We start from the raw sequence: 26,736 nt of genomic DNA on the forward strand, positions 1-26,736 counted from the left end.
CACCTGAAATAATCCATACAGAGTTACATTCTATTTCTTATTTTGTTCAATTCAGGTGGTGCTGAAGATGACAGCAAGATTGAAAACACATCCAACAAAGATTGGTACATATCACGATTATATAACAGAAGAATTACTCTCAAGTTAGTTCATCTTGGAACAGATGCAATAACTGGCAAAACGAACATTAATCAAGAATTTTGGGATTCCAAGATAGAGATGGAGAAAGATCTACCCGAAGGTCTAGATGAACTTGGATGGCCAAAGATAAGAGAGATGTTGAAAACTATGAGGAAGAAATATTCTAAGGAAAACAATCATGATTCATATAACACTTTTTTGAAGGAAGCCTCGATTGGATTGCAAGCCTTACAAATCAACAAGAAAAAAAAATATACTTCAGTATCGCCAATCTGCCACAAAAATACAGCCAACATTGTAGATCAAGATTTGATAAGTGAAAGAGAAGAATTCGGTAAGAGTGTATTAATGATGAATTTTATTCAATTAATTTTATTTCAACTCTGAGTTTTATTTTCACAGATCAATGGTTTACTGTGCAGTTAAAAAATCCATTCCTTAGAATAGACTACCAATGTTCGCGTCAATGAAGTAGTTATCCATTACTATCCTACTTTTCTGGTACTTACAATGGGTAAGGAAAAGGTTAAACTTAGGAAGAAATAAGGGTAATTAGATCTTGCACTCGAAATGTTTGAACAAATGAAATCAACTTTCATTTCAGTTACAAACCAAGAAGACAAAGAAGACGAGGAGGCAGTTGAAGAAACTGCTCAAGTTCTCAAATCAGAAAAGCAACAAAACCTCTCTGAATCTGAGAATACACACTTATCATCATCCTCATCTATTCAGGAAACAAAAAAAAGTAACTCAATTATTTAAGTAATCATAGTAATTTTGGAACTGTCGAAAATATGATTATTAGGGAAATATTTGAAAATTTCGAATAATTGAAATTAAAATAAAGAAGAAATAAAAGAAATAAAGAACAATTAAAACTTCAATTTTAAAGAAGCAACACTCTCAAAACAAATTAACCTTTTATCCTGTCAAAAGACATTAAACTAAATTTTAATAAAAATTATAAAAACATTCTGACGGTCTAAAGTTTAGGAAGCTCATTCCCGTAAAAAGGATAATTTCCCCTCGGTTTTAAAGGGAGTTTATTTTTATTTGCTTCATTGCCGTTTTTAATTATTGAAATTTTTAACCCTATTTTTTATCAGGGGGTGCTTTGCACCACCCTGGTGTTCTTTTCTTAATATCTCAGCGAAAAAAATTTTACATGCTTTGAAATTTTGTGACTTTTGATAAAATCCTATTAGTAACCAGTATACCGAATTGCAGGATCATAGACCAGGTAGATCAGGTTTTATGACTTTATTGTGCCGAGACATCATAAAACCTTGCTTAAACCCTGTAAAACCTCAAAATCTTAAAATCAGCATAACTTTAGTTATCCAAATGATTCAAATTTGGACAGGTTTTAGATATCAAATAGAAGTTTAAAAGTTTTTCAAAATAATTTAGAATTTGTTTCATTCGTCATCACCTGTAAGATGACGTCACAAACTTGAAATTTTCGCCATAAGTTTTCATTATGGTAGTGAACATTCGCACCAAATTTGATGTTCATAGCACACCTCGATCAAAAATTATTGAGGGTGGTGCAAAACACCCCCTTGACAATACAAAACTCAAAAAAAGCCTGATAATAATAGGGTTGAAAACAATTATCATTTCAAATTATTCAAATCACTAATATCTTTCGGATTGCATAAAAGGTTTTAAGATTGAAGACACATAAAATAATGTGTCACCTGTCCAGAAAGAGCAAGGTACTGAAAAGTGTCTTGCATTTTATAATAGACACCAAGAGTGAGACCTAAAATATCTAAATTTTAAAATCAAACCACCGACCTTCTGGAGTAATCACACTCCTTTAAATAGGTTTTGGAAAATTTATTGTCACCCCTAATTAGCACCTGAAATAATCCATACAGAGTTACATTCTATTTCTTATTTTGTTCAATTCAGGTGGAATTGAAGATGACAGCAAGATTGAAAAAACATCCAACAAAGATTGGTACATAGCACGATTGTATAGCAGAAAGATTACTCTCAAGGTAGTTCATCTTGGAACAGATGCAATAACTGGCAAAACGAACATTAATAAAGAATTTTGGGATTCCAAGATAAAGATGGAGAAAGATCTACCCGAAGGTCTAGATGAACTTGGATGGCCAAAGATAAGAGAGATGTTGAAAACTATGAGGAAGAAATATTCTAAGGAAAACAATCATGATTCATATAACACTTTTTTGAAGGAAGCCTCGATTGGATTGCAAGCCTTACAAATCAACAAGAAAAAAAAATCTACTTCAGTATCGCCAATCTGCCACAAAAATACAGCCAACATTGTCGATCAAGATTTGATAAGTGAAAGAGAAGAATTCGGTAAGAGTGTATTAATGATGAATTTTATTCAATTAATTTTATTTCAGCTCTGAGTTTTATTTTCACAGATCAATGGTTTGCTGTGCAGCTAAAAAATCCATTCCTTAGAATAGACTACCAATGTTCGCGTCAATGAAGTAGTAATCCATTACTATCCTACTTTTCTGGTACTTACAATGGGTAAGGAAAGGGTTAAACTTAGGAAGAAATAAGGGTAATTAGATCTTGCACTCGAAATGTTTGAACAAATGAAATCAATTTCATTTCAGTTACAAACCAAGAAGACAAAGAAGACGAGGAGGCAGTTGAAGAAACTGCTCAAGTTCTCAAATCAGAAAAGCAACAAAACCTCTCTGAATCTGAGAATACACACTTATCATCATCCTCATCTATTCAGGAAACAAAAAAAAGTAATTCAATTATTTAAGTAATCATAGTAATTTTGGAACTGTCGAAAATATGATTATTAGGGAAATATTTGAAAATTTCGAATAATTGAAATCAAAATAAAGAAGAAATAAAAGAAATAAAGAACAAATAAAACTTCAATTTTAAAGAAGCAACACTCTCAAAACAAATTAACCTTTTATCCTGTCAAAAGACATTAAACTAAATTTTAATAAAAATTTTAAAAACATTCTGACGGTCTAAAGTTTAGGAAGCTCATTCCCGTAAAAAGGATAATTTCCCCTCGGTTTTAAAGGGAGTTTATTTTTATTTGCTTCATTGCCGTTTTTAATTATTGAAATTTTTAACCCTATTTTTATCAGGGGGTGCTTTGCACCACCCTGGTGTTCTTTTCTTAATATCTCAGCGAAAAAAATTTTACATGCTTTGAAATTTTGTGACTTTTAATAAAATCCTATTAGCAACCAGTATACCGAATTGCAGGATCATAGACCAAGTAGATCAGGTTTTATGACTTTATTGTGCCGAGACATCATAAAACCTTGCTTAAACCCTGTAAAACCTCAAAATCTTAAAATCGGCATAACTTTAGTTATCCAAATGATTCAAATTTGGACAGGTTTTAGATATCAAATAGAAGTTTAAAAGTTTTTCAAAATAATTTAGAATTTGTTTCATTCGTCATCACCTGTAAGATGACGTCACAAACTTGAAATTTTCGCCATAAGTTTTCATTATGGTAGTGAACATTCGCACCAAATTTGATGTTCATAGCACACCTCGATCAAAAATTATTGAGGGTGGTGCAAAACACCCCCTTGACAATACAAAACTCAAAAAAATTCTGATAATAATAGGGTTGAAAACAATTATCATTTCAAATTATTCAAATCACTAATATCTTTCGGATTGCATAAAAGGTTTTAAGATTGAAGACACATAAAATAATGTGTCACCTGTCCAGAAAGAGCAAGGTACTGAAAAGTGTCTTGCATTTTATAATAGACACCAAGAGTGAGACCTAAAATATCTAAATTTTAAAATCAAACCACCGACCTTCTGGAGTAATCACACTCCTTTAAATAGGTTTTGGAAAATTTATTGTCACCCCTAATTAGCACCTGAAATAATCCATACAGAGTTACATTCTATTTCTTATTTTGTTCAATTCAGGTGGAATTGAAGATGACAGCAAGATTGAAAAAACATCCAACAAAGATTGGTACATAGCACGATTGTATAGCAGAAAGATTACTCTCAAGGTAGTTCATCTTGGAACAGATGCAATAACTGGCAAAACGAACATTAATAAAGAATTTTGGGATTCCAAGATAAAGATGGAGAAAGATCTACCCGAAGGTCTAGATGAACTTGGATGGCCAAAGATAAGAGAGATGTTGAAAACTATGAGGAAGAAATATTCTAAGGAAAACAATCATGATTCATATAACACTTTTTTGAAGGAAGCCTCGATTGGATTGCAAGCCTTACAAATCAACAAGAAAAAAAAATCTACTTCAGTATCGCCAATCTGCCACAAAAATACAGCCAACATTGCAGATCAAAATTTGATAAGTGAAAGAGAAGAATTTGGTAAGAGTGTATTAATGATGAATTTTATTCAATTAATTTTATTTCAGCTCTGAGTTTTATTTTCACAGATCAATGGTTTACTGTGCATTTAAAAAATCCATTCCTTAGAATAGGCTACCAATGTTCGCGTCAATGAACAAGCTATCCATTACTATCCTACTACTGTCCTTTTCAGGGACTTGCAGGTTGCATTGAAGTAGGGAAAAAATTTGTTTTCAAATTCTTAATCCTTATATTAACATTTGTCATCCGTTGTTAATTTGAAGTCAATAGCATTTGTCAACAAGTTTTTATTGACGGTTTTGGAATATCGATTTTGAATCCCTAATATTGAACTCGCGAATCTGCAAAACAGTACAACGTCTTCTATTCCATTTCCGGAGATGGGGGGCGCACAATGTGCACAACTTTGGTTTGTTCCGAAACAAATCATATTACTAAAATCATAAAATCCTTTTTCCCCTTCCTATTGAAGAATATTTCATAGTTAAATGGAATGAAATACATTTGGTTGGAGGATTCGTGAGACAGGGGTGGAGTATGCACATGACGCAATATGATAAAAAGGGTTTTTCATCGATTTTCAGAGATTTCAGGTATTTGACGTTTTGGGGGCTGGGTGGGTGGGTTAACTTTAAAAACGTCAATTGACGTTTTTCTAACCTAAAATCGATTTGTGACTGACCCCTTAACAAAACAAAAACAATTGTATCAAATATTGACATTGTTCCTAAGGACTCAAAAAAACTTTCAATCGATATTGATATTGATATTGATATAATATTGATTTTAGATGATGAAGGAGATTGCGGCAATACTTCTGTTGAAACATCATACGACAAAGAGCATTGCAAAGATTTAAATAATCCTATTTTGGTGGCAGCTTCAGATTGTTCCCAACCTAAATTTTCGCCGGTCAACACAGAAACAAAAGCTGTTCCAATCCCTTCAAATGTTCACACCTCATCAAATGGTCTTTCTTGTCCACCTATTGCCACAACATCACCTTGTAGTTACGGGAAAACAATCGGTAAGAAAGTCTTGATAATGAATTCTATTCGACGGATTATTTTCTTTGCAGATCCTGTTTTTGAAAACGGGTCGAAAGCTTCATAATATATTGAACAATGAGGATGTAGAAAATTTCAGAAAAGATGGGTACAATATAGGAACTAATTTTGCCTTTTTACAAAGACATGTACTAAATTTGTTCACAATGATTAACAAAATATTAAAAAACCACTTTCCGTTATTATGAAATCTGTAAACGGAAAATTTAGTGGACTTTGTGCATTTTGTTTCATTTTTTTTTCATGATCACAAAGTTTTAAGTACAGCTTGGCTTGGTTTTGGGGGCTGGGTGGGTGGGTTAACTTTCAAAACGTCAATTGACGTTTGTCTAACCTAAAATCGATTTGTGACTGACCCCTTAACAAAACAAAATTAATTGTATCAAATATTGACATTGTTCCTAAGGACTCAAAAAAAATTTCAATCGATATCGATATTGATATTGATATAATATTGATTCTAGATGATGAAGGAGATTGCGGCAATACTTCTGTTGAAACATCATACGACAAAGAGCATTGCAAAGATTTAAATAATCCTAATTTGGTGGCAGCTTCAGATTGTTCCCAACCTAAATTTTCGCCGGTCAACACAGAAACAAAAGCTGTTCCAATCCCTTCAAATGTTCACATCTCATCAAATGGTCTTTCTTGTCCACCTATTGCCACATCATCACCTTGTAGTTACGGGAAAACAATCGGTAAGAAAGTCTTGATAATGAATTCTATTCGACGGATTATTTTCTTTGCAGATCCTGTTTTTGAAAACGGGTCGAAAACTTCATAATATATTGAACAATGAGGATGTAGAAAATTTCAGAAAAGATGGGTACAATATAGGAACTAATTTTGCCTTTTTACACAAAGACATGTACTAAATTTGTTCACAATGATTAACTAAATATTAAAAAAACACTTTCCGTTATTATGAAATCTGTAAACGGAAAATTTAGTGGACTTTGTGCATTTTGTTTCATTTTTTTTTCATGATCACAAAGTTTTAAGTACAGCTTGGCTTGGTTTTGGGGGCTGGGTGGGTGGGTGGGTTAACTTTAAAAACGTCAATTGACGTTTTTCTAACCTAAAATCGATTTGTGACTGACCCCTTAACAAAACAAAAACAATTGTATCAAATATTGACATTGTTCCTAAGGACTCAAAAAAAAATTCAATCGATATTGATATTGATATTGATATAATATTGATTTTAGATGATGAAGGAGATTGCGGCAATACTTCTGTTGAAACATCATACGACAAAGAGCATTGCAAAGATTTAAATAATCCTATTTTGGTGGCAGCTTCAGATTGTTCCCAACCTAAATTTTCGCCGGTCAACACAGAAACAAAAGCTGTTCCAATCCCTTCAAATGATCACACCTCATCAAATGGTCTTTTTTGTCCACCTATTGCCACAACATCACCTTGTAGTTACGGGAAAACAATCGGTAAGAAAGTCTTGATAATGAATTCTATTCGACGGATTATTTTCTTTGCAGATCCTGTTTTTGAAAACGGGTCGAAAACTTCATAATATATTGAACAATGAGGATGTAGAAAATTACAGTAAAGATGGGTACAATATAGGAACTAATTTTGCCTTTTTACAAAGACATGTACTAAATTTGTTCACAATGATTAACTAAATATTAAAAAACCACTTTCCGTTATTATGAAATCTGTAAACGGAAAATTTAGTGGACTTTGTGCATTTTGTTTCATTTTTTTTTTCATGATCACAAAGTTTTAAGTACAGTTTGGCTTGGTTTTCGGGGCTGGGTGGGTGGGTTAACTTTAAAAACGTCAATTGACGTTTTTCTAACCTAAAATCGATTTGTGACTGACCCCTTAACAAAACAAAAACAATTGTATCAAATATTGACATTGTTCCTAAGGACTCAAAAAAAATTTCAATCGATATTGATATTGAAATTGATATAATATTGATTTTAGACGATGAAGGAGATTGCGGCAATACTTCTGTTAAAACATCATACGACAAAGAGCATTGCAAAGATTTAAATAGTCCTATTTTGGTGGCAGCTTCAGATTGTTCCCAACCTAAATTTTCGCCGGTCAACACAGAAACAAAAGCTGTTCCAATCCCTCCAAATGTTCACACCTCATCAAATGGTCTTTCTTGTCCACCTATTGCCACAACATCACCTTGTAGTTACGGGAAAACAATCGGTAAGAAAGTCTTGATAATGAATTCTATTCGACGGATTATTTTCTTTGCAGATCCTGTTTTTGAAAACGGGTCGAAAACTTCATAATATATTGAACAATGAGGATGTAGAAAATTTCAGTAAAGATGGGTACAATATAGGAACTAATTTTGTCTTTTTACAAAGACATGTACTAAATTTATTCACAATGATTAACTAAATATTAAAAAAACACTTTCCGTTATTATGAAATCTGTAAACGGAAAATTTAGTGGACTTTGTGCATTTTGTTTCATTTTTTTTTTCATGATCACAAAGTTTCAAGTACAGCTTGGCTTGGTTTTGGGGGCTGGGTGGGTGGGTTAACTTTAAAAACGTCAATTGACGTTTTTCTAACCTAAAATCGATTTGTGACTGACCCCTTAACAAAACAAAAACAATTGTATCAAATATTGACATTGTTCCTAAGGACTCAAAAAAACTTTCAATCGATATTGATATTGATATTGATATAATATTGATTTTAGATGATGAAGGAGATTGCGGCAATACTTCTGTTGAAACATCATACGACAAAGAGCATTGCAAAGATTTAAATAATCCTATTTTGGTGGCAGCTTCAGATTGTTCCCAACCTAAATTTTCGCCGGTCAACACAGAAACAAAAGCTGTTCCAATCCCTTCAAATGTTAACACCTCATCAAATGGTCTTTCTTGTCCACCTATTGCCACAACATCACCTTGTAGTTACGGGAAAACAATCGGTAAGAAAGTCTTGATAATGAATTCTATTCGACGGATTATTTTCTTTGCAGATCCTGTTTTTGAAAACGGGTCGAAAACTTCATAATATATTGAACAATGAGGATGTAGAAAATTACAGTAAAGATGGGTACAATATAGGAACTAATTTTGCCTTTTTAAAAGACATGTACTAAATTTGTTCACAATGATTAACTAAATATTAAAAAAACACTTTCCGTTATTATGAAATCTGTAAACGGGAAATTTAGTGGACTTTGTGCATTTTGTTTCATTTTTTTTTTCATGATCACAAAGTTTCAAGTACAGCTTGGCTAGGTTTTGGGGGCTGGGTGGGTGGGTTAACTTTAAAAACGTCAATTGACGTTTTTCTAACCTAAAATCGATTTGTGACTGTCCCCTTAACAAAACAAAAACAATTGTATCAAATATTGACATTGTTCCTAAGGACTTAAAAAAAATTTCAATCGATATTGATATTGAAATTGATATAATATTGATTTTAGATGATGAAGGAGATTGCGGCAATACTTTTGTTAAAACATCATACGACAAAGAGCATTGCAAAGATTTAAATAGTCCTATTTTGGTGGCAGCTTCAGATTGTTCCCAACCTAAATTTTCGCCTGTCAACACAGAAACAAAAGCTGTTCCAATCCCTCCAAATGTTCACACCTCATCAAATGGTCTTTCTTGTCCACCTATTGCCACAACATCACCTTGTAGTTACGGGAAAACAATCGGTAAGAAAGTCTTGATAATGAATTCTATTCGACGGATTATTTTCTTTGCAGATCCTGTTTTTGAAAACGGGTCGAAAACTTCATAATATATTGAACAATGAGGATGTAGAAAATTTCAGTAAAGATGGGTACAATATAGGAACTAATTTTGCCTTTTTACAAAGACATGTACTAAATTTATTCACAATGATTAACTAAATATTAAAAAAACACTTTCCGTTATTATGAAATCTGTAAACGGAAAATTTAGTGGACTTTGTGCATTTTGTTTCTTTTTTTTTTTCATGATCACAAAGTTTCAAGTACAGCTTGGCTTGGTTTTGGGGGCTGGGTGGGTGGGTTAACTTTAAAAACGTCAATTGACGTTTTTCTAACCTAAAATCGATTTGTGACTGACCCCTTAACAAAACAAAAACAATTGTATCAAATATTGACATTGTTCCTAAGGACTCAAAAAAACTTTCAATCGATATTGATATTGATATTGATATAATATTGATTTTAGATGATGAAGGAGATTGCGGCAATACTTCTGTTGAAACATCATACGACAAAGAGCATTGCAAAGATTTAAATAATCCTATTTTGGTGGCAGCTTCAGATTGTTCCCAACCTAAATTTTCGCCGGTCAACACAGAAACAAAAGCTGTTCCAATCCCTTCAAATGTTCACACCTCATCAAATGGTCTTTCTTGTCCACCTATTGCCACAACATCACCTTGTAGTTACGGGAAAACAATCGGTAAGAAAGTCTTGATAATGAATTCTATTCGACGGATTATTTTCATTGCAGATCCTGTTTTTGAAAACGGGTCGAAAACTTCATAATATATTGAACAATGAGGATGTAGAAAATTTCAGTAAAGATGGGTACGATACAGGAACTAATTTTGCCTTTTTACAAAGACATGTACTAAATTTGTTCACAATGATTAACTAAATATTAAAAAAACACTTTCCGTTATTATGAAATCTGTAAACGGAAAATTTAGTGGACTTTGTGCATTTTGTTTCATTTTTTTTTTCATGATCACAAAGTTTCAAGTACAGCTTGGCTTGGTTTGGAAGAGACCATGAAATTTTTATCTAGTGGACACGGTAACTATTTCCTTTATTTTTGCTAACAATATTTCCGTAATGACATCATATAGATTGTTGATAATTATTAATAGTCAGGGTGGATAACTCTTTAAGAGGTGCCGTTTTTTTAATTAACAAATCTGTTGGACAGAATTCGATACCTTAAAGTGAATTAGGGACGAACAGAAGACCTACCTGAAAATAATTTTTTATTTGTGATGAAAACCTAGGTAAAAGCCTTCAAAATAGCTTAATTTACAATCATGCTAGAGCTTAGTGCTCGTGCCACGCCCTATTAAAATATCTGTTGAACGGAATCGATAGAACGTGTTTTTTGAACTCTTAACTTTAGCACCACTTGGAGCATCGTTAGAGAAATGTAAACCTAACGGTTATTGTTTTTTTTTTACCTTAACCTTTTACCTACTAGGAGAAACAAGATTTACATTGTTAGGTACAATGCCTTCTATGTAAGAGCCTCACAAAGTTACCTATCAATCTGTTGGACGGAACGGTTTCCGCTATCGATTTTAGCACGTATAGCGTTTGAAATTTTCCTTCAAGTAGATACTTTTTTGAACGGCTAGGCTTAAACTTTCAAACAAAACAAGTTAGAACAACTGAAGTAATTTCAGAAACGAAATGATTAGGGTTAAATATATGTTGGACGGAACGATTCCGTCCAACAGATTTGTGGTTTTCGGCTTATAACTTGCGTCAAAACAGTTTTATTGCTGAATTAATGTTTCTAAATGATGCTAGATAGGATAACCGAAAATTTGAGACACTTCGGGCCATTGTAAAAGCTCTCAATCAAAAGAAAAATAATAAAAAAGTGTGACTAATTAAAAAACAGCACCAAGAAGAATATTAATGAGAGAAAACAATTTCAATACATCATAAATATTTATTAAAATATGTTAGTTTGAATCATATAATGAGCCTCTTTGTAGTAATCACCTTTTAACGCATGCAATCCGACAGAGTCACTCTATTCTATGTTAAGTTTAGGATCTCGCATGCAAATATCTTATCGAATCGATTGAAGTATTAGTTTTAAATTTTTAGATACATATCATACCAGATCGAAATCTGTTTCTTTGGAGGAAAACAAGGTAAAAATAGTTTCTAAACTTCCATGATATGCACTAGAATTTGTCTTTCGCACTTTACATAAGCACTAAAACCATGTACCTTTTAAAAAAGTATTGATATACTAAAAGTTTCTAGTTCCTGAAAGTTTTTGTTGGAGTGTGTTTAAATGGTCAGGGTATCTTTTTTGTTTCCTTTCTTTTTTAGTTCGCGCTTGCACAACAGGTTTGCAGAAACAAAGAAGATCCTGAGTATTTGATCAAATTATGGATCGATGAATACATAGGTAACTTTGAAGAAGAAAAATTTAGCCATAAGTTATGAAGTAGCTCCTCCTCAACATTCAATTGATTATGGTATTCAGGATTTGTATCGGGTCAGACTCACGTGAATATGAAGTTATTCTGAAACTTCCAAGGAACTATTTGTGATTAACGTATATATTATCATTTTCTAAAGGTTATGGTGTATATGTATTGAAAGACTTGGTCAAGGGTGAGTTCATCTGTGAGTATCCAGGTGAACTCATTTCTGACACAGAAAGAAACCTACGTATTGAACAATATGACCAAGAAGACTTGGGTTCCTATATCTTTGATGTTCAGATCGAAAATAAGAAGTATATGTGAGTGAATTAACTAATCTTAAAACACCTATTATAATACTTAATGTGCTGATTTTTGTTTGTCTTCAAGTACGGTTGAGAATCATGGCCCAACATTAGACGATCCTGAAACTTTAGGGAAAATTGAAAAACTGGTAATCCGATTCATCACTCTGAAAACCAGGATTAGAAAAGGAAATTTCACTGTGTAACTCCAAATACTGTCCATTATCTTTCAAGACCAAATTTAGGGAATGAAATCTACAAATAAATTCATTTACGACCAAGATTAGGAAAAGAAATCTTACCGAGCATTGATTTGAATGAATTGAATATACAACTGTTAGTATTGTGCTGGAATTATCTTTTGGTTTTCAATCTTTCTAGTCTCGATGCAACACGATCAACAAGGATAGGGAGATATATAAACGATAGCCCTCCAAGACACATTAATGCTCTTCCAAAGGTTATCCATGTCGACCAGAAAGTATATTTGTGTTTTTTTGCGGCCAAAGACATACCCAAAAACACAGAAGTGAGATATAGCTATAGCTCCAAAAATCTCACCTGGAGATCGAAGGTAATTTACTTTTGTAATACTAGAAATGATTTTCTTATACCATTTTTTAGGTGTCTTTTTGCTAGGATGTTGATAGTTTGTATCTAAATCAAGCTGGAAGATTTAAACTACTCAAATTGAATAGAGAGCTGATATGATTGCTACTTTTCAATATATTTTAAAGCTAGTTAAAATTGCGATAGGAGCTACCTACTAGAAACCAGATTTTGATCGATGCATATTATATTTCTTTCACGGCCCTTTTGGCGAATTGCTACCTATAATATCAAATAAATCAGGAATATATCTTTTCCTTTCATGAGCATTGTACTTATAAGCACCGGACTGAAAATGATCCAAATGTTAAGCATACCGGATGCGGCAAGAAAAAGTATACAAGTTTTTCAAGATATTGGAGCTTTAGGATAAGAGTTGTTAACTTATTGTCTTTTCATTGTTCAGAGGAAAGACTAACGCAAATTTTTGTGTATAAGACAAAAGTTAATAATAAGGTAAATCGATAAAATTGCATTTTTTGGTAAATATTCATCTTAAAAGTTGTCCCCGCCTCTAAAAATATAAAGATTATCTAAGAAAAGGCGCAAAATCAGGGAGTCAAAGTAGAGTTATGGTAGCATTTTGAGAGTTTTACTAGAGAATTGGATGTTTTTTTGTTGAGTTTTTAGCTATTTAGCAAAAAATTTGGTAGTTTTATGGAAAATTTCACTTTCTTCGCAAAGTTTGAGCTTTAGTGAACTTAAATCATCCATTTTACAGTTACCAGTTGAAAAATCTATTCTTTTTAAGGCTATTCTACTGTTTAAAGGGCCACACCACCGAAAAACTTTTTTCCAAATATGTTTTTAATGCACTCAGGGATCACGAAACAAAAAGTCCTTTTTAGAATTGGGCTCTGGACATACAATTAAAGTCGAAATAAATTGAGAATTTTGCATATTTCCACGTTTTTCGAATTTTGAACTTCGGGCGAGAGGGTTGATTTTGGGCTATCTCTTGAATGTAATCGAATATTTCAATTTTGGCGGTTTTGGCAGACTTCCAGGTTATATTCTGAGCCTTATTGGACCATTTTTGAACTTTCGGATCCTCAGATCCTAAGCTCCTCAGTCTTAAGTCTAGCGTTAAAACTCAGAGGTAAAACTCTACCCTTCCAACCTACTTTAGAGCAGTTCCAAATCGTTTGTGGTTATGAATTTTCGAGGGTTAATTTCCCTTTTTTCTCAAATATTATGACTTTGTTGATTCTACCCAAAAGTCAATTATCAAACTTTGCATCAAAACCTTACTCAAAGTATCAATTTTGATATTTAGCACAAAACTGCGTTTACAGAATTTCTTGTAATGACTTCGTTCAATTGCAAAACACAAAAAGTAATTAAAAACTTAAAAACTAGAAAAAAGTTATACATTAATCTTTTTAAAATGTAGAAATTGCCATTTAAGTTGGGGTAAAATCAAAAAATAAGGTTTATCTAGAGCCGATAACTTCTACTTTTTTTCACAATCTCGTCTCAAAATTCACAAAAAAGCTTCAAAAAACGACCCCTTTTGAAAAAAATCTTTTTTAAAATTAAGTCAAACATAATAAGTCAAGATAAAGTGTGAACGCAGTAAATCAAAACAGAAAACACATTTTTCTTTTAGAACGATATTTCGACATACGTTTTTCAAGTAAGGAGAAGTACATGAAAAAGGAATGTAAGTGTCGAAATATTGTTCCAAAAGAAAAATGTGTTTTTTGTTTTGATTTTTTAAAATTAATGTATTCTGACGACACACTGAGGATAGAAACTCTCTCTATTTTTTCAAACAAGTGTTTTTGCAGTAGTATTAGTGGTAGTAGTAGCAGTAGCAGCAGTAGCAGTAGCAGCAGTAGCAGTAGCAGTAGCAGTAGCAGTAGCAGTAGCAGTAGCAGTAGCAGTAGTAGTAGTAGTAGAGAAATTATGCCCTTTTGCTTTGCTTCTTATGTTCCTGGGGAAGGTACTAGGCAAAAAGAGGGTACAGGTATATGCTGCCCTTGAGTGTCCCTTTTTTTACCTTAAAAATCCCACTGAGAATCGCAAAAATCACGAACTTTAAATCCAGTCCCTCTAAGGGTTGTTAAAACAGCTAAATACAATTTCTCGACCCTCAAGTTAAATATTCCAATAAAGGGTTACATAATTCGTAAAAAGTTGGGTTTTTCCTGGCTTTCAGTCCCATTAAGCTCTGTTTTAGCTCCTCTATGGGCCTAATCACCAAAGGTCGGACGGCACCTTCCCATTATCTTGCAAAACTAGTACTTCTTGTGCTTATGGCTTCATCTATCAAGAGTTATCAAGACTTAAAATGATTCGGTACTGTTCAGCTTTCAGTTACAAAAAGAAATGGAAAAGGAATATAGAGTTTAAATTTTTTCAACTTCCAAATGAAACGGGATTGCGAAAAATGGCTTTATAACATATCTGAAGGGAAGGTTCTTAAAGATGAGAAAAACTTTTACATTTGCTCGAATCATTTTGAGGAAAGCTGCTTTAAACGAGATTTACAGTTAAATGTTCATGTTGTTGCTTGTCTTCTTTTTCTTCTCTAGACGGATTTGATAATTAGACAGGACTGTGTCTTTCTCATAAATATTAATTTACGCTGATTTCTGATTTCTCTATCAATGCCAAAAAATTCCTCCGAGTCTTCTTCTAGGCTGAGTTATTGGGTGAGAATTAATAACACAGCGAAATCATCGCACAGATCTTGCAGCTCATTGAAATTGTCTTCAGTGTCACTGATCGTTGTACTAGAGGAATCACTAGAACTATTTTCATATTCCTCTGACATATTTTTACAATTTATAACACTTAAAATCTCACAATTGAAAACTTGAGAGATTGATTTCCTCAGAACTTCAACTTTTGAACATTTTTCAAAAACCCTTTAATCTTTCTCTCTATACATGTCGCCAAATAAAAGATCTTTGATATCCTTTTAAGTCTTGTTTACAGGTTCGTTTATTCAACAATTTAATAAATAATGTAATTTAATGTTATTCAATTCTTCTTTTTTTATTTAATATACTCTGGACATCTTTTCTGCCTGTTTAGTGGACTTTTTACCAATCACATAGCCACATATATAACAATTTCAGACAGTTTTAGCTTAAATATACTTAGATATACTTTAGTTTAGATATACTTTGTAGAAAAATTAGATTTTCAAATCTACGTCACTCGTACCGAGACTCCCATTTTCCGCAGCCTTGCGAAAAAAGCTTAGATTTGAGAAATCTTTCATGCTCGATATCAATAAAAATAGAATCATTTAAAACCTTTTATCTTAAAGCTCAGGACATCTTGACAAACTTGTATACTTTTCTTGGCGCACCCGATACACCTAGCATACCTTCAATCATTGAACCTCGGAGCTATTTGAATGAAAAGAAACGAATAAGCACGGCGATCTTGTACGCGTACCTTTAGCGGTTGCATTTTGAAATACCAAATGGCCAAAAATAATCTTACATACATTTGACCAGTGCATTTAATCCCTAAATATGTTTACGACCATTGTACTATATAAATTTCATCATTCCTCCCATAAGAACGAAATGGCATCAAAATTTAAATTCTCCAAATAGTGATTTTAGGTAGGGATATATCCTCCCCAGTTCTTCCTCATTCGGGATATTTATCTTTGGGAATCAACTAAGAATAGAAATTATCACTGGGAAATAATTTTTCTTGCAGGAGTTCCAAGAGCATTGTTGTGAATAAATGTCATCGATTGAGACATTGTTTTGAACCAAATAAAAGATACTTTTGCAATTTTCTAACATCCATACTTTGAAATTTGAGAAACTACGCAAATGTCTTGCTTGCGTGTGGTAAAACCAAAGATCGCCGTGAAGATTGAAAAAGAAGTTTTTTTCTTTTAAAATACATCAAACATAATATAGTGCGATACTGAACTTTTCTAAAAGATGTCACGAATGTTTGAAATGGTCGTGTCACTATTCTTCGCTTATATCGTAATGGTTTTTTCGAAAGCAAGGCTTAATCCTATTCTTTCACTAACTGGTTACCTTAAAAGAATAACTTTATGCAAGAACTAATAAATGCGGAACTAATTAAGGATGTACTTAATTAATCCAATTACAATCCAGGCAAACGATAGAACTTGTGCTAGGAAGCGATGCATTCCATTCCATTATATTTTCCGGTTCCAAACTTATTTTTTCATATTTATCAATTTTTTTTCACAGTTTATTCTTTTCTTTTCTTAGGCACGTTATGCTCGACCTATCAATTTGAAAGAATCACCTGAGACGACAGATGATATTACTAAAAACTCCATGGCTAATTGAAAATGCGCTATACTGTGAAAGATATATTTTATGTATGGTAATTTTATGTCACATATTTTGTAAAACAAGATCTGTACTGACATATAGGCAGGTTTTATATGTTATATATGATATTTCTATGTATTTACCACCACAGGTGATTTAAGTCCAATATCAAGTCGTAAATTGAAAACGTGACGTCTTGAAAACTTCACCAAATTTGGAGCTAAAATGCATGTCGTTGAAATTTAACTTTGAACAAAAGATTTAAAATTTTAATGACCTAGTTCATAGTTCAAAATTAACAGTTTTCAAGATATCATGTTTTCAAGATTTATGATATCATCCGGTTATGACGCCAATTTTTACTTTTATGTTGATCATTGAATCTTGAGGTAGTATTTAGTTAGGTCACAAACCGGATCCTGAAACTACATATAATTGATCATTTAAAGGTTACTAAGTGGTTCCCTGGGTACGGGTTCCATTTATTTACTTTTTGCCATTTAGGGTTTTTCAAAAGTTTGGACACGCCCTAACTCACCTGAGGCGACAGTTCTTAACTGATTATTTCATGTCACATATTTCAGCACTGTTTTAAAAAAAGATATACGTAGGTCATATAGAAATTTTTCTTACATTTGGTAGGTTTATGTACATACCACGACAGTTCTTAACCCTTTGGCTCTATACCAGGTCAAATCTTACCCTAACTAATTGAGAAGTTATGAAAACTGACTTAGCTTGAGTTTTATAATGAAATTGTGACTGAGAGTCCTCTAGGTTGTATCATCTTGTAAACATGAAAATAGTAAGTTGTGAGCTAGAACTTCAAATGAAAATAACTCCAGCTAAAGTTCTAAGGCGAAATTCGCCATTTTCCCCTTAACCCTAACCCCCACAAGGATTTGTAAAGAAATACAAAAAACCAGATGATATACGCATTAGTAATTTGAAGTTATTATGAGGTTAAAGAAGCCGTTCGATTCTTAATAATACTTTTTATGAATGCCCTTTGTTGCTTTTCTTTATTGAAATGCGTATGCGTGATATGTTCATATTCCTATCTTTATGTTTCTTAACTGATGTTGATATTTTTTAATAAAACATGATTTTTTTAATCAAACATGTTTTATTTGCAAAACAAGAGAAAAAACGTACTTTTTAATATTTTATTTTGCTGAGATAATATTTCATTGTATTTTATCAGATTTTATCGTTGCTAAGTGCTCAAAAATATTCTTCTGCATTAATAGAAAATCGATATTCTGTTTTTTGTTTTAAAGAGCTTGGTAAATGAGCTATCTGACCCTGGGGGATGGGTTCTGGGAACCTTCTTCTTGATTTTTCACCACTGAATTTTACACCTTTCACCAAGTCTAGCTTCTCCACAAATCTACCCTATCATATGAATTTATAATACATACAACATTAGGCATTACTTCTTAAATAAAACGTAATTTAAAAAAAATTATGATAAGAAAGGAGCAAGAGTATCACCCTGAAGGACTCCTGCAAAAACATCAAAGTATCCGAGTCATATGTAGAGTGCTTTAATGGCCAAAAAAATTGTAGCTGGTGGATCGTATAACTTAAGAATTTCGAATATTTTTTCTCAAGATATGAAACAAAGGCTTTCTTAATATCAACAAGCAAAATATATGTATCGTTGTTGAGTTTTCACATTTCTTCCAGAATACGCCTCATAGCTAAAATTTTGATAATAGTGCTTCGACTTTTCTCTATTTGGTTCTTCTTGCTTCTTGGGTAGAAAGGAGAGGCTGATTACTTCATTGGCCTTAATCAAGTTTGGTACTCAGTAGATCAGAAGATCAGAGTTGGTATAGACTTGTTGGAAACAAATGGATTTAATTGGATCAATTTTTGACTTTTTAGAAGATCTAAGACCGAAATTGACATGGCAAGAGACAACCCTATTATCTAAACCTATAGAAGAAAAGGAAGAATAAGACTGAGAGTTTTTCGGAGACTGTTCCTCCATTAATTTCGTACAAGAATATTTCGATCATAAAATCACCCAAACCATCAAAAGAGGATGTTAGATTATTTACTCAACATTAAAAATTGATGTTCTAAATTTACTACCGTGATGACATTATGAAACAAATCCTAATCCTAACACTAACCCTATCCTTAACCCTAAAAAAAGAATCCTCATAATAAGCAAAGTTTTTCTCAATTTCCGATATAAGATCTACTTAAAATTCCCCTTTCCATAGGTATTATGACGCTAAACTTATATACCCCGATACAAACCCTCTGCCCTAAAATTTACCCTTTTCAAAAAAAAAAAAAAAATTGACTCTAATCTTAATTAAAGGGTGATATTCATATTTTTAAAGCAATTGTTAACTTAAATCGATTGAAGCACAACTCAAATGAAACAAAACATCTAAAAAAGGGAGTTACAATGACTACTTTTCAAATAAAATACGGTACATAAAACGAGCGCAAAAAAAATATACGGTATGTTACAATGCCTACTAAAAAATATAACTTTAACGCGATAAAAAGATGAAAAGAGCAATATAATGAAACAAAGCAATATAATGCCTACAAAACGTTACAATGCCTACCTTGAAGTAGGTATAACATCGCAGAAGGTGGTTAAACGATACAGAGCCTACCGCGATAAGTTGCCTACTTTAGTAGGTATTATAGCGCCATTTTTCAATGGCGCTACAATACCGACTTTGGCGATACAAAACCTACTTGATACGATACAAAGACTACTGGATGCGATGCAATACCTACAGGAAACATACCCTAACCTAAACGAACCCTAACCCTAACCCTAACCCTAACCCTAACCCTAACCCTAACCCTAACCCTAACCCTAACCCTAACCCTAACCCTAACCCTAACCCTAACCCTAACCCTAACCCTAACCCTAACTAACCCTAACCCTAACCCTAACCCTAACCCTAACCCTAACCCTAACCCTAACCCTAACCCTAACCCTAACCCTAAACTAACCCTAACCCTAACCCTAACCCTAACCCTAACCCAACCCTAACCCTAAACCCTAACCTAACCCTAACCCTAACCCTAACCCTAACCCTAACCCTAACCCTAACCCTAACCCTAACCCTAACCCTAACCCTAACCCTACCCTAACCCTAACCCTAACCCTAACCCTAACCCTAACCCTAACCCTAACCCTAACCCTAACCCTAACCCTAACCCTAACCCTAACCCTAACCCTAATTATCTTTCTGACCCTCAAATGCGATATAATGCCAAATTGTCCATTTCATTTTTCCTTTATTGAAAGTAGCTATAGCATCGCACTGTAGATCGTGGTATATTAGTTTTGTATGAAAGGAATTTCAAGTTGTTTTTTCTCATATTCAATTTATTATTATCCCTTAATTTATGTTATAATAGACAAAAACCAAAATAATTTGTTCATTTTGGAATAAAACTTTCTAATTGCTCTAGAACTGTTCTTTTTTATTTTCTTATTTTTAAAAAGGGAATCCCTTTAATTCAAAATTTTCATAAGTTCCAGATTTCCCTTTAAATGAGGATCAAGTGTAGTTGTTCCAAGCAATACTAAAGCAGCTTTATTTCCTCGTAACATTTCTTTTTTAGGGTTTTACAGCATAGTGGTTTCTGAAAATTTTCAAAATTCAGGGTTTCCCCATGTATTTTCAAACCGCAATGTTATGCCTACTCTTTTTCCCCATGATTTCTAAGGGTATTTCTTAAATTAGCGAGACAATACCTACTACTGCTAAATAGTGACTACTTTTGCGATTTTCTGCCAACATCTCTCTATACAATGACTACTTTTTCGATGATATGCCTACTACTTGCTATACAATGACTATTTAGATATATGAGATGTGATACATACTTTTGCTAAAAATTTATGCAAAGGGTTTAGATTCACTATATCCTTCCAAAGACTTATTAGTATATTTCAATGGTGCTGAGTCAATTTAGAGGGGTTAGAAGTCACTGGGATACGTAGTTTGTTCAGAAAACGTGTATTTTAACCTCCAGAGCCGGCCAGGCTTACCCAATAAGAAATCTTTGAAAAACTCATCTCAAATCAGCTAAACGACCTTCTAGAATCTTTTTTCTCGGATGGACTCTGTGGTTTTCGCAAAAAGTATAGCACACAGAGTGCTTTACTAAACATGCTGCGAAAATGGTAGAACTCCTTGTCTAAATCGGAAAAGATTAGAGCGATTCTGATGGATCTGTCTAAAGCCTTTGACTGTTTACCTCATGATCTTCTGATCGCTAAACTACATGTATATGGAATGGATTATAGTAGCCTCACCTTCATGCAAAGTTATTTAAACAATATAAAGCATAGGGTCAGGGTTGGTTCATCATTCAGTAATTGGCTACCTTTACTATATGGTGTACCTCAAGGATCTGTTTTAGGCCTTATTCTCTTCAATATTTTTGTCAATGATTTGTTTTTCTTTGTAAATTAAGACGACCTTGGTAACTTCGCTGATGACAATGCTCTGCACAAATGTGCTTTATCACTAGATGAAGTCGTTGAAGCTCTAATCCTCGATTTAGATATTATTCTAGCTTGGTTTAGACACAACTCCCTTGTTGCTAACCCAGAGAAGTTTCAGGTGTTTTTTCCAGATACAAAAAAATGCAAATATGAGAAATCGATGTAGGGAATATACTATTGAAGTCTTCTGAGAATGTGAAACTACTTGGAGTGTCTATTGACAGCAGCCTCACTTTTTATCCTCATGTGCAGGACATATGTAATAAAGCTGCTCAGAAGACTAAAACAATTTTTAGATTTAGATCCTATTTGAACCAAAAACAAGCAGATTTTTTAGTTAACAGTTTTATCTTGTCTGCTTTTAAATACTGTCCTCTCATCTGGAAGTTTTGTAGCAAATTGGCTCACAGTCCTTTGCGTGAAACTCATTGCAGGGCCCTTAGGGCCAAGCTTAATTCCTTCAATCTTAACTATAACGAACTTTTGAAGAATGCTAAATGTGAGTCAATTCATACCCAAAACCTTCAGCTTATGCTTGTGGAAGTTTATTGAATTCATCCAAAGTGCCACGGATGAAGCTGAAAATAAAAATGAGGACAAAAATTCCAATAAACGTCCTCAACTTAGGGAGCGTCTCCAAATATTGTTTCAATTTTTTCGTTTCAAATTGTTTCATGAAACGAATTAAAACGAAGCTCAAACGAAGTTCAAACGAAGCTCAAACGAAATGCATAATTAGCTCTAATTTAGAGATAATTATCTAATATTATCTCTAACTTTTTTCTTTTTCGTTTCATTTCGTTTAGAGAAATTTCTCAATTAAAATTTTGTGAAACGGATAGGACAAAGAGTTCATGTTTAATTTCACAAAAGCATATACTTTATTTTCAACAGAAAGATTTGGTTGAAGATCAATCCAAATTAAAGTCTGCTTTCGTATTTTATGATGTAGACTTTTCTGAAATATGTTTTTCTTATTGTTCGGGGCTATCTTAACAGGGATATAATTAATGAAACAATTTTAACAGGTCTTGACGGTGTTACCGACTCAATTTGTAATTAATTACCAACTCAGGTGTAATTAACTACGGTATTCCCGTATGAATTATATTGAAGTAATTTGCAAAGTGTTTCGGGTTGTTATGTCGGAAAGTATGATCTTCTTGATCCTCCTTTCGCAGCCTTCTATCATAATTTTTATTTTTATCAGAACCAGGTTTAAAAGAATTCTTAAATCGAGGCCAAAAGATATTAGAAAACTTGTTAAGCTTGAAAGCAAGAAACTTCAGAAACTGAATCCCTTTAAACATCGAAAAAAATATTACGCATTTTGAGGAAGTAAGAACTATCTATTGTTGCAGTAACAAAATCAGACTATTGCTAAAAGTTCTAAAAAGCTTTGTATGACATGGAAATTATATGAAATTCAGAGAAAAAATTTATTTCGTTTCGCTATTCGTTTCAAAATATTCTCTTTTTTTCAGTTCAATTATCTTGTTTTTTTAAGTATTAAAGTTAATCAGACATCATTATCTGAAACAAAGTCGAAACGAAGTCAAAACGAAAGCTAAACGAAACATAAACGAAGCATTCGTTTCATTTTCGTTTAAAAATGAAACAATATTTGGAGACGCTCCCTTAGGAGAGGCGCTCAAATTAAACTTCACACCCTAAGAACACAGTTTGTTTGAATTCTTTTGATTTCCGAGCTGGTCAAGCTTGGAATAGACTACCTTTGGAATACAATAATATTGACTCCTTAGAAGAGTTTATAAATAAAATCGCCAAAGCAAAAATCTATTGTTCATGCAAACTGTGTTCCATATTTTAATGTTTTTAAATTTTAATTATTTACTATCTAGTAAATATTCGAGGGTAATGTTGGATATAAATTGTACATGTAACTATTTTTCATTGCCAACGTAAAATAAAGAACAAATGAAATACATTCTTTGAATCGTTCGACTGCAATATTCTTCTGATGGCCTTTGCGGTGGATGAGAAAACTTTTGGCCAAAAGAAATGTTTTCCTTTTTCATTTTGAGGGAATTTGACTAAGTCTGTTTCAAAAAGTGTGCAGTTCTATTGGTCTTCATGAGAAAAAAGTCTACGTAGTTAGACGAGCTCCCATGAGCCTGGTCTCACCCATGCTAACTAAAAAGGTATGGGTATGGTTTGGTTTGGGTATGTTGGAAGACTTGTAAGTCTTCCTCAAGGAATGCTTCTATTTTGAAGCCTGGCGCCCTTGCCCCGCAGAGCCAACACACTAGGGTTTTATAAGACAGTCAGTTAGATCGTACTGTTTAATAAAACTAGTGAAGACGTAATGTTAACCTGTACATAATAACTTTGTTTTACCTGTATATATGAATGAACTGAGAACTGTGTATATAAATGATGTATCATATTTTAACTAAACTATTTCTGATGGTTTATAAGCCTTTGCGGTGGATGAGAAAACCTTTGGCTAAAAAAGAAATATTTTCCTTTTTCATTTTGAGGGAATTTGACTAAAGTCTGTTTCAAAAAGTGTGCAGTTCTATTGGTTTTCATGAGAAAAAAGTCTACGTAGTTAGACGAACTCCCATGAGCCTGGTCTCACCCATGCTAACTAAAAAGGTATGGGTATGGTTTGGTTTGGGTATGCAGGAAGACTTTTAATTCTTCCTCAAGGAATGCTTCTATTTTGAAGCCTGGCGCCCTTGTCCCGCAGAGCCAACACACTAGGGTTTTATAAGACAGTCAGTTAGATCGTACTGTTTAATAAAACTAGTGAAGACGTAATGTTAACCTGTACATAATAACTTTGTTTTACCTGTATATATTAATGAACTGAGAACTGTATATATAAATGATGTATCATATTTTAACTAAACTATTTCAACACTTTTCCCATAGGTGTAGTTGGAACATCTCATAGCCCAGTTAAGGCAGTCCAAATAAGAGAAGGAAAACTCGGATATAACCAGTTTTTAAATCTCACTCTGTTGCAGGTAGAGTGATAGGGGCCACTAGGCAGTTAGCATCTAATAGTTAATCTGGTTTTGTCCCTCTTCTGCTTAGTTCTTGAATTAAGGAGATATCTCTCGAGTTAGTTTAGTACTGCCCCACCCATGAGAAAATGGGTATGTAGCCGTTGCGCAGCACATACTATTTTAGCAATTGAAAAGATAATGGATTCTACACCAAACAGCACCAGGGTCCGGGTTCAATCGGTAGTCCTTCAGGACACGCCCTGATCCCCGGACAAGCCCCTGATTTTATCGATCATTTTTCTCTCTTTGATACCATAACGGGATCCAATGATGGAGAGATCTTCACCCCCAGTTCCTTGGGGAGGATTTCTTCTGACAAGAAAGAACCTGATCACCCAAAACAAAACAAATTACTGAGATGTACCAATCTCTTGAAAATTAGTACTTTCAATGTTCTAACCTTGAATTGACCTACACAAATAAAGGAGCTCGTGCGTTCAATGTCTAAAAATTCCATAGACATGATTGCAATCCAAGAACATCGCATTTTTCACCCTGCTGATAACCTTATGTATTCTTCAAACTCTACTTTTCAACTTATTACATCTTCAGCAACCAAAAACTCTGTTAATGCTACGGTGGGAGGAGTAGGTCTTCTTCTTTCTTCCAAAGCTAAAAGTAACTTGATTAAGGTAGAATCTATCACGCCTAGAATTTTGATTGCTGAGTTCTCAAGCAATCCAGTTTTATCAGTTATTTGTGTCTATAGTCCACACAATAGCGCCCCCAAAGAGGAAGTTGAGGAATTCTATTTGGAACTTAAAAATGTAATCGACGATAGACCAAGACATAATTTCATAAGCATTGCGGGTGACTTTAATGCGCAGCTTGCATGTCCCGATGTCTCTTTCTCCTTAATAAGCACACTAATCGCAATGGCGAATACCTCTTAGATCTGATTGATGAATACGGCCTTTTCTCCTCAAATAACTATTTCATGAAATGTGCCAATCACCTTTGGACATTCCAATATCCAAATGGCCATAAAGCTTAAATTGACTATATTCTCTTTCGTAAAAAATGGAGGAATAGTATTAAAGACTCTAGGGCATATTCCTCATTCTCCACTGTTAGCTCTGATCATCGTATTGTTTCCTCAAATATCAAATTGAGCCTTCGTGCATCAAACACACACAACAGCCACACCCTCTGAAGAAAATCGATTGGAAGGAATCTTCTCTCAATCCTGAAATCCGTAACAGATTTACTGTCGAAGTATATAACCGCTTTTCTCATCTTTTCATTGAGGATCTAAATAAAGACAACATTGAAGATGCTTATTCCAGTTTGATTGAAACCACTGAAAAATAGCTCTCGAGCAGCTTCCTAGGGAAAGAAAAGAAAACATCTCAAACTCGAAAGACATCCCGTCTGTCATTGCAGCAAGAGAAAATCTCAACTTGCAGCATCTCTATACAACAATGTCCCTACGCGCAGGCGAAAGGCAAATTTAGATTCTTGTAAAGCTAAACTTGACGAGGCCTACCTAGAAGCCGAAATATCCTTTATAAACGGCAAGATAAACTCCATGTCTGAATACTTCTCGCATAACTCTCATCGAAATGCATGGAGCCTAGTCAGAGAGCTTAGTGGAAAAATTCGAAACCCCCTATTCAATTAAAAGGCGGATCCCACTGCGAAACGTCTAGATAATTGGCTCAATCATTTTAAAAATCTTCTTGGCAAAAAGCCATTCTCCTGAAATAAATTCTCTACCCAGGGAACAATATCTCCGCATTTGGACATTTCCTCTTTCTCCTTTCACGGTTCAAAGAATTAACAAAGGTCCTTTCCAAACTAAATCTTGTAAAGCTTTCGGTCCAGATAACATCCCACCTATTATCTGGAAAGACGAAATCTTCCACAGTTTCCTTCTTAATCTCTGTAATATCGCGTTCGAAGAAAATGTTTGCACAAATCATTGGCTAAAATCTCATATCATTCCTGTTCCGAAAAAGGGAGACCTCACTCTTGCTACTAACTATCGTGGTATATCTCTTCTTCCAATAGCAGCCAAGATTTACAACAAACTTTTATTCAATAGGATTAGGTCTAAAGTCGAACCCATTCTTCGTAAAAACCAAAATGGTTTTCGTAGTGGGCGCTCCACACTAACACAAATCCTATCCCTTCGTCGCATACTTGAAGAAGCCAGGAATTTCAATCTCGACGCTATACTTGTATTTGTTGACTTTAAAAAAGCTTTCGATTCAGTTGATCGAGATAAAATGTTTGATATCCTCTCACTATATGGCATTCCCTTGAAAATCATTAATGCCATCAAGCTTCTTTATACAGACACCA

At 33.6% G+C, this 26,736-nt stretch overlaps 1 protein-coding gene across 4 annotated transcripts in view; it reads left to right on the forward strand.

Annotated features, from left to right (window-relative positions):
• The window catches only part of LOC136811662 (titin homolog), a 47,720-nt gene extending 29,634 nt beyond the window's left edge, over positions 1-18,086 (forward strand). For 3 of the 4 annotated variants that reach the window (XM_067068288.1, XM_067068287.1, XM_067068289.1), the window contains 18 exons: positions 56-475; positions 746-886; positions 2,059-2,478; positions 2,748-2,888; positions 4,060-4,479; positions 5,273-5,509; positions 6,014-6,250; positions 6,761-6,997; positions 7,503-7,739; positions 8,245-8,481; positions 8,986-9,222; positions 9,728-9,964; positions 10,261-10,320; positions 11,371-11,417; positions 11,602-11,680; positions 11,854-12,019; positions 12,386-12,578; positions 16,834-18,085. In XM_067068288.1, the coding sequence (XP_066924389.1) occupies positions 56-475; positions 746-886; positions 2,059-2,478; positions 2,748-2,888; positions 4,060-4,479; positions 5,273-5,509; positions 6,014-6,250; positions 6,761-6,997; positions 7,503-7,739; positions 8,245-8,481; positions 8,986-9,222; positions 9,728-9,964; positions 10,261-10,320; positions 11,371-11,417; positions 11,602-11,680; positions 11,854-12,019; positions 12,386-12,578; positions 16,834-16,914 (3,827 nt within the window). In that variant the 3' untranslated portion in view covers positions 16,915-18,085. Of the gene's footprint in view, positions 1-55; positions 476-745; positions 887-2,058; positions 2,479-2,747; positions 2,889-4,059; positions 4,480-5,272; positions 5,510-6,013; positions 6,251-6,760; positions 6,998-7,502; positions 7,740-8,244; positions 8,482-8,985; positions 9,223-9,727; positions 9,965-10,260; positions 10,321-11,370; positions 11,418-11,601; positions 11,681-11,853; positions 12,020-12,385; positions 12,579-16,833 lie in introns of all 4 variants that reach the window. The other variant, XM_067068286.1, reaches the window with a different exon arrangement.
• Positions 18,087-26,736: the final 8,650 nt, after the last annotated feature.

Source organism: Clytia hemisphaerica, unplaced genomic scaffold (genome assembly GCF_902728285.1).
Source record: "Clytia hemisphaerica strain Z4C2 unplaced genomic scaffold, Clytia hemisphaerica genome assembly, whole genome shotgun sequence".
Taxonomy (NCBI): domain Eukaryota; kingdom Metazoa; phylum Cnidaria; class Hydrozoa; order Leptothecata; family Clytiidae; genus Clytia; species Clytia hemisphaerica.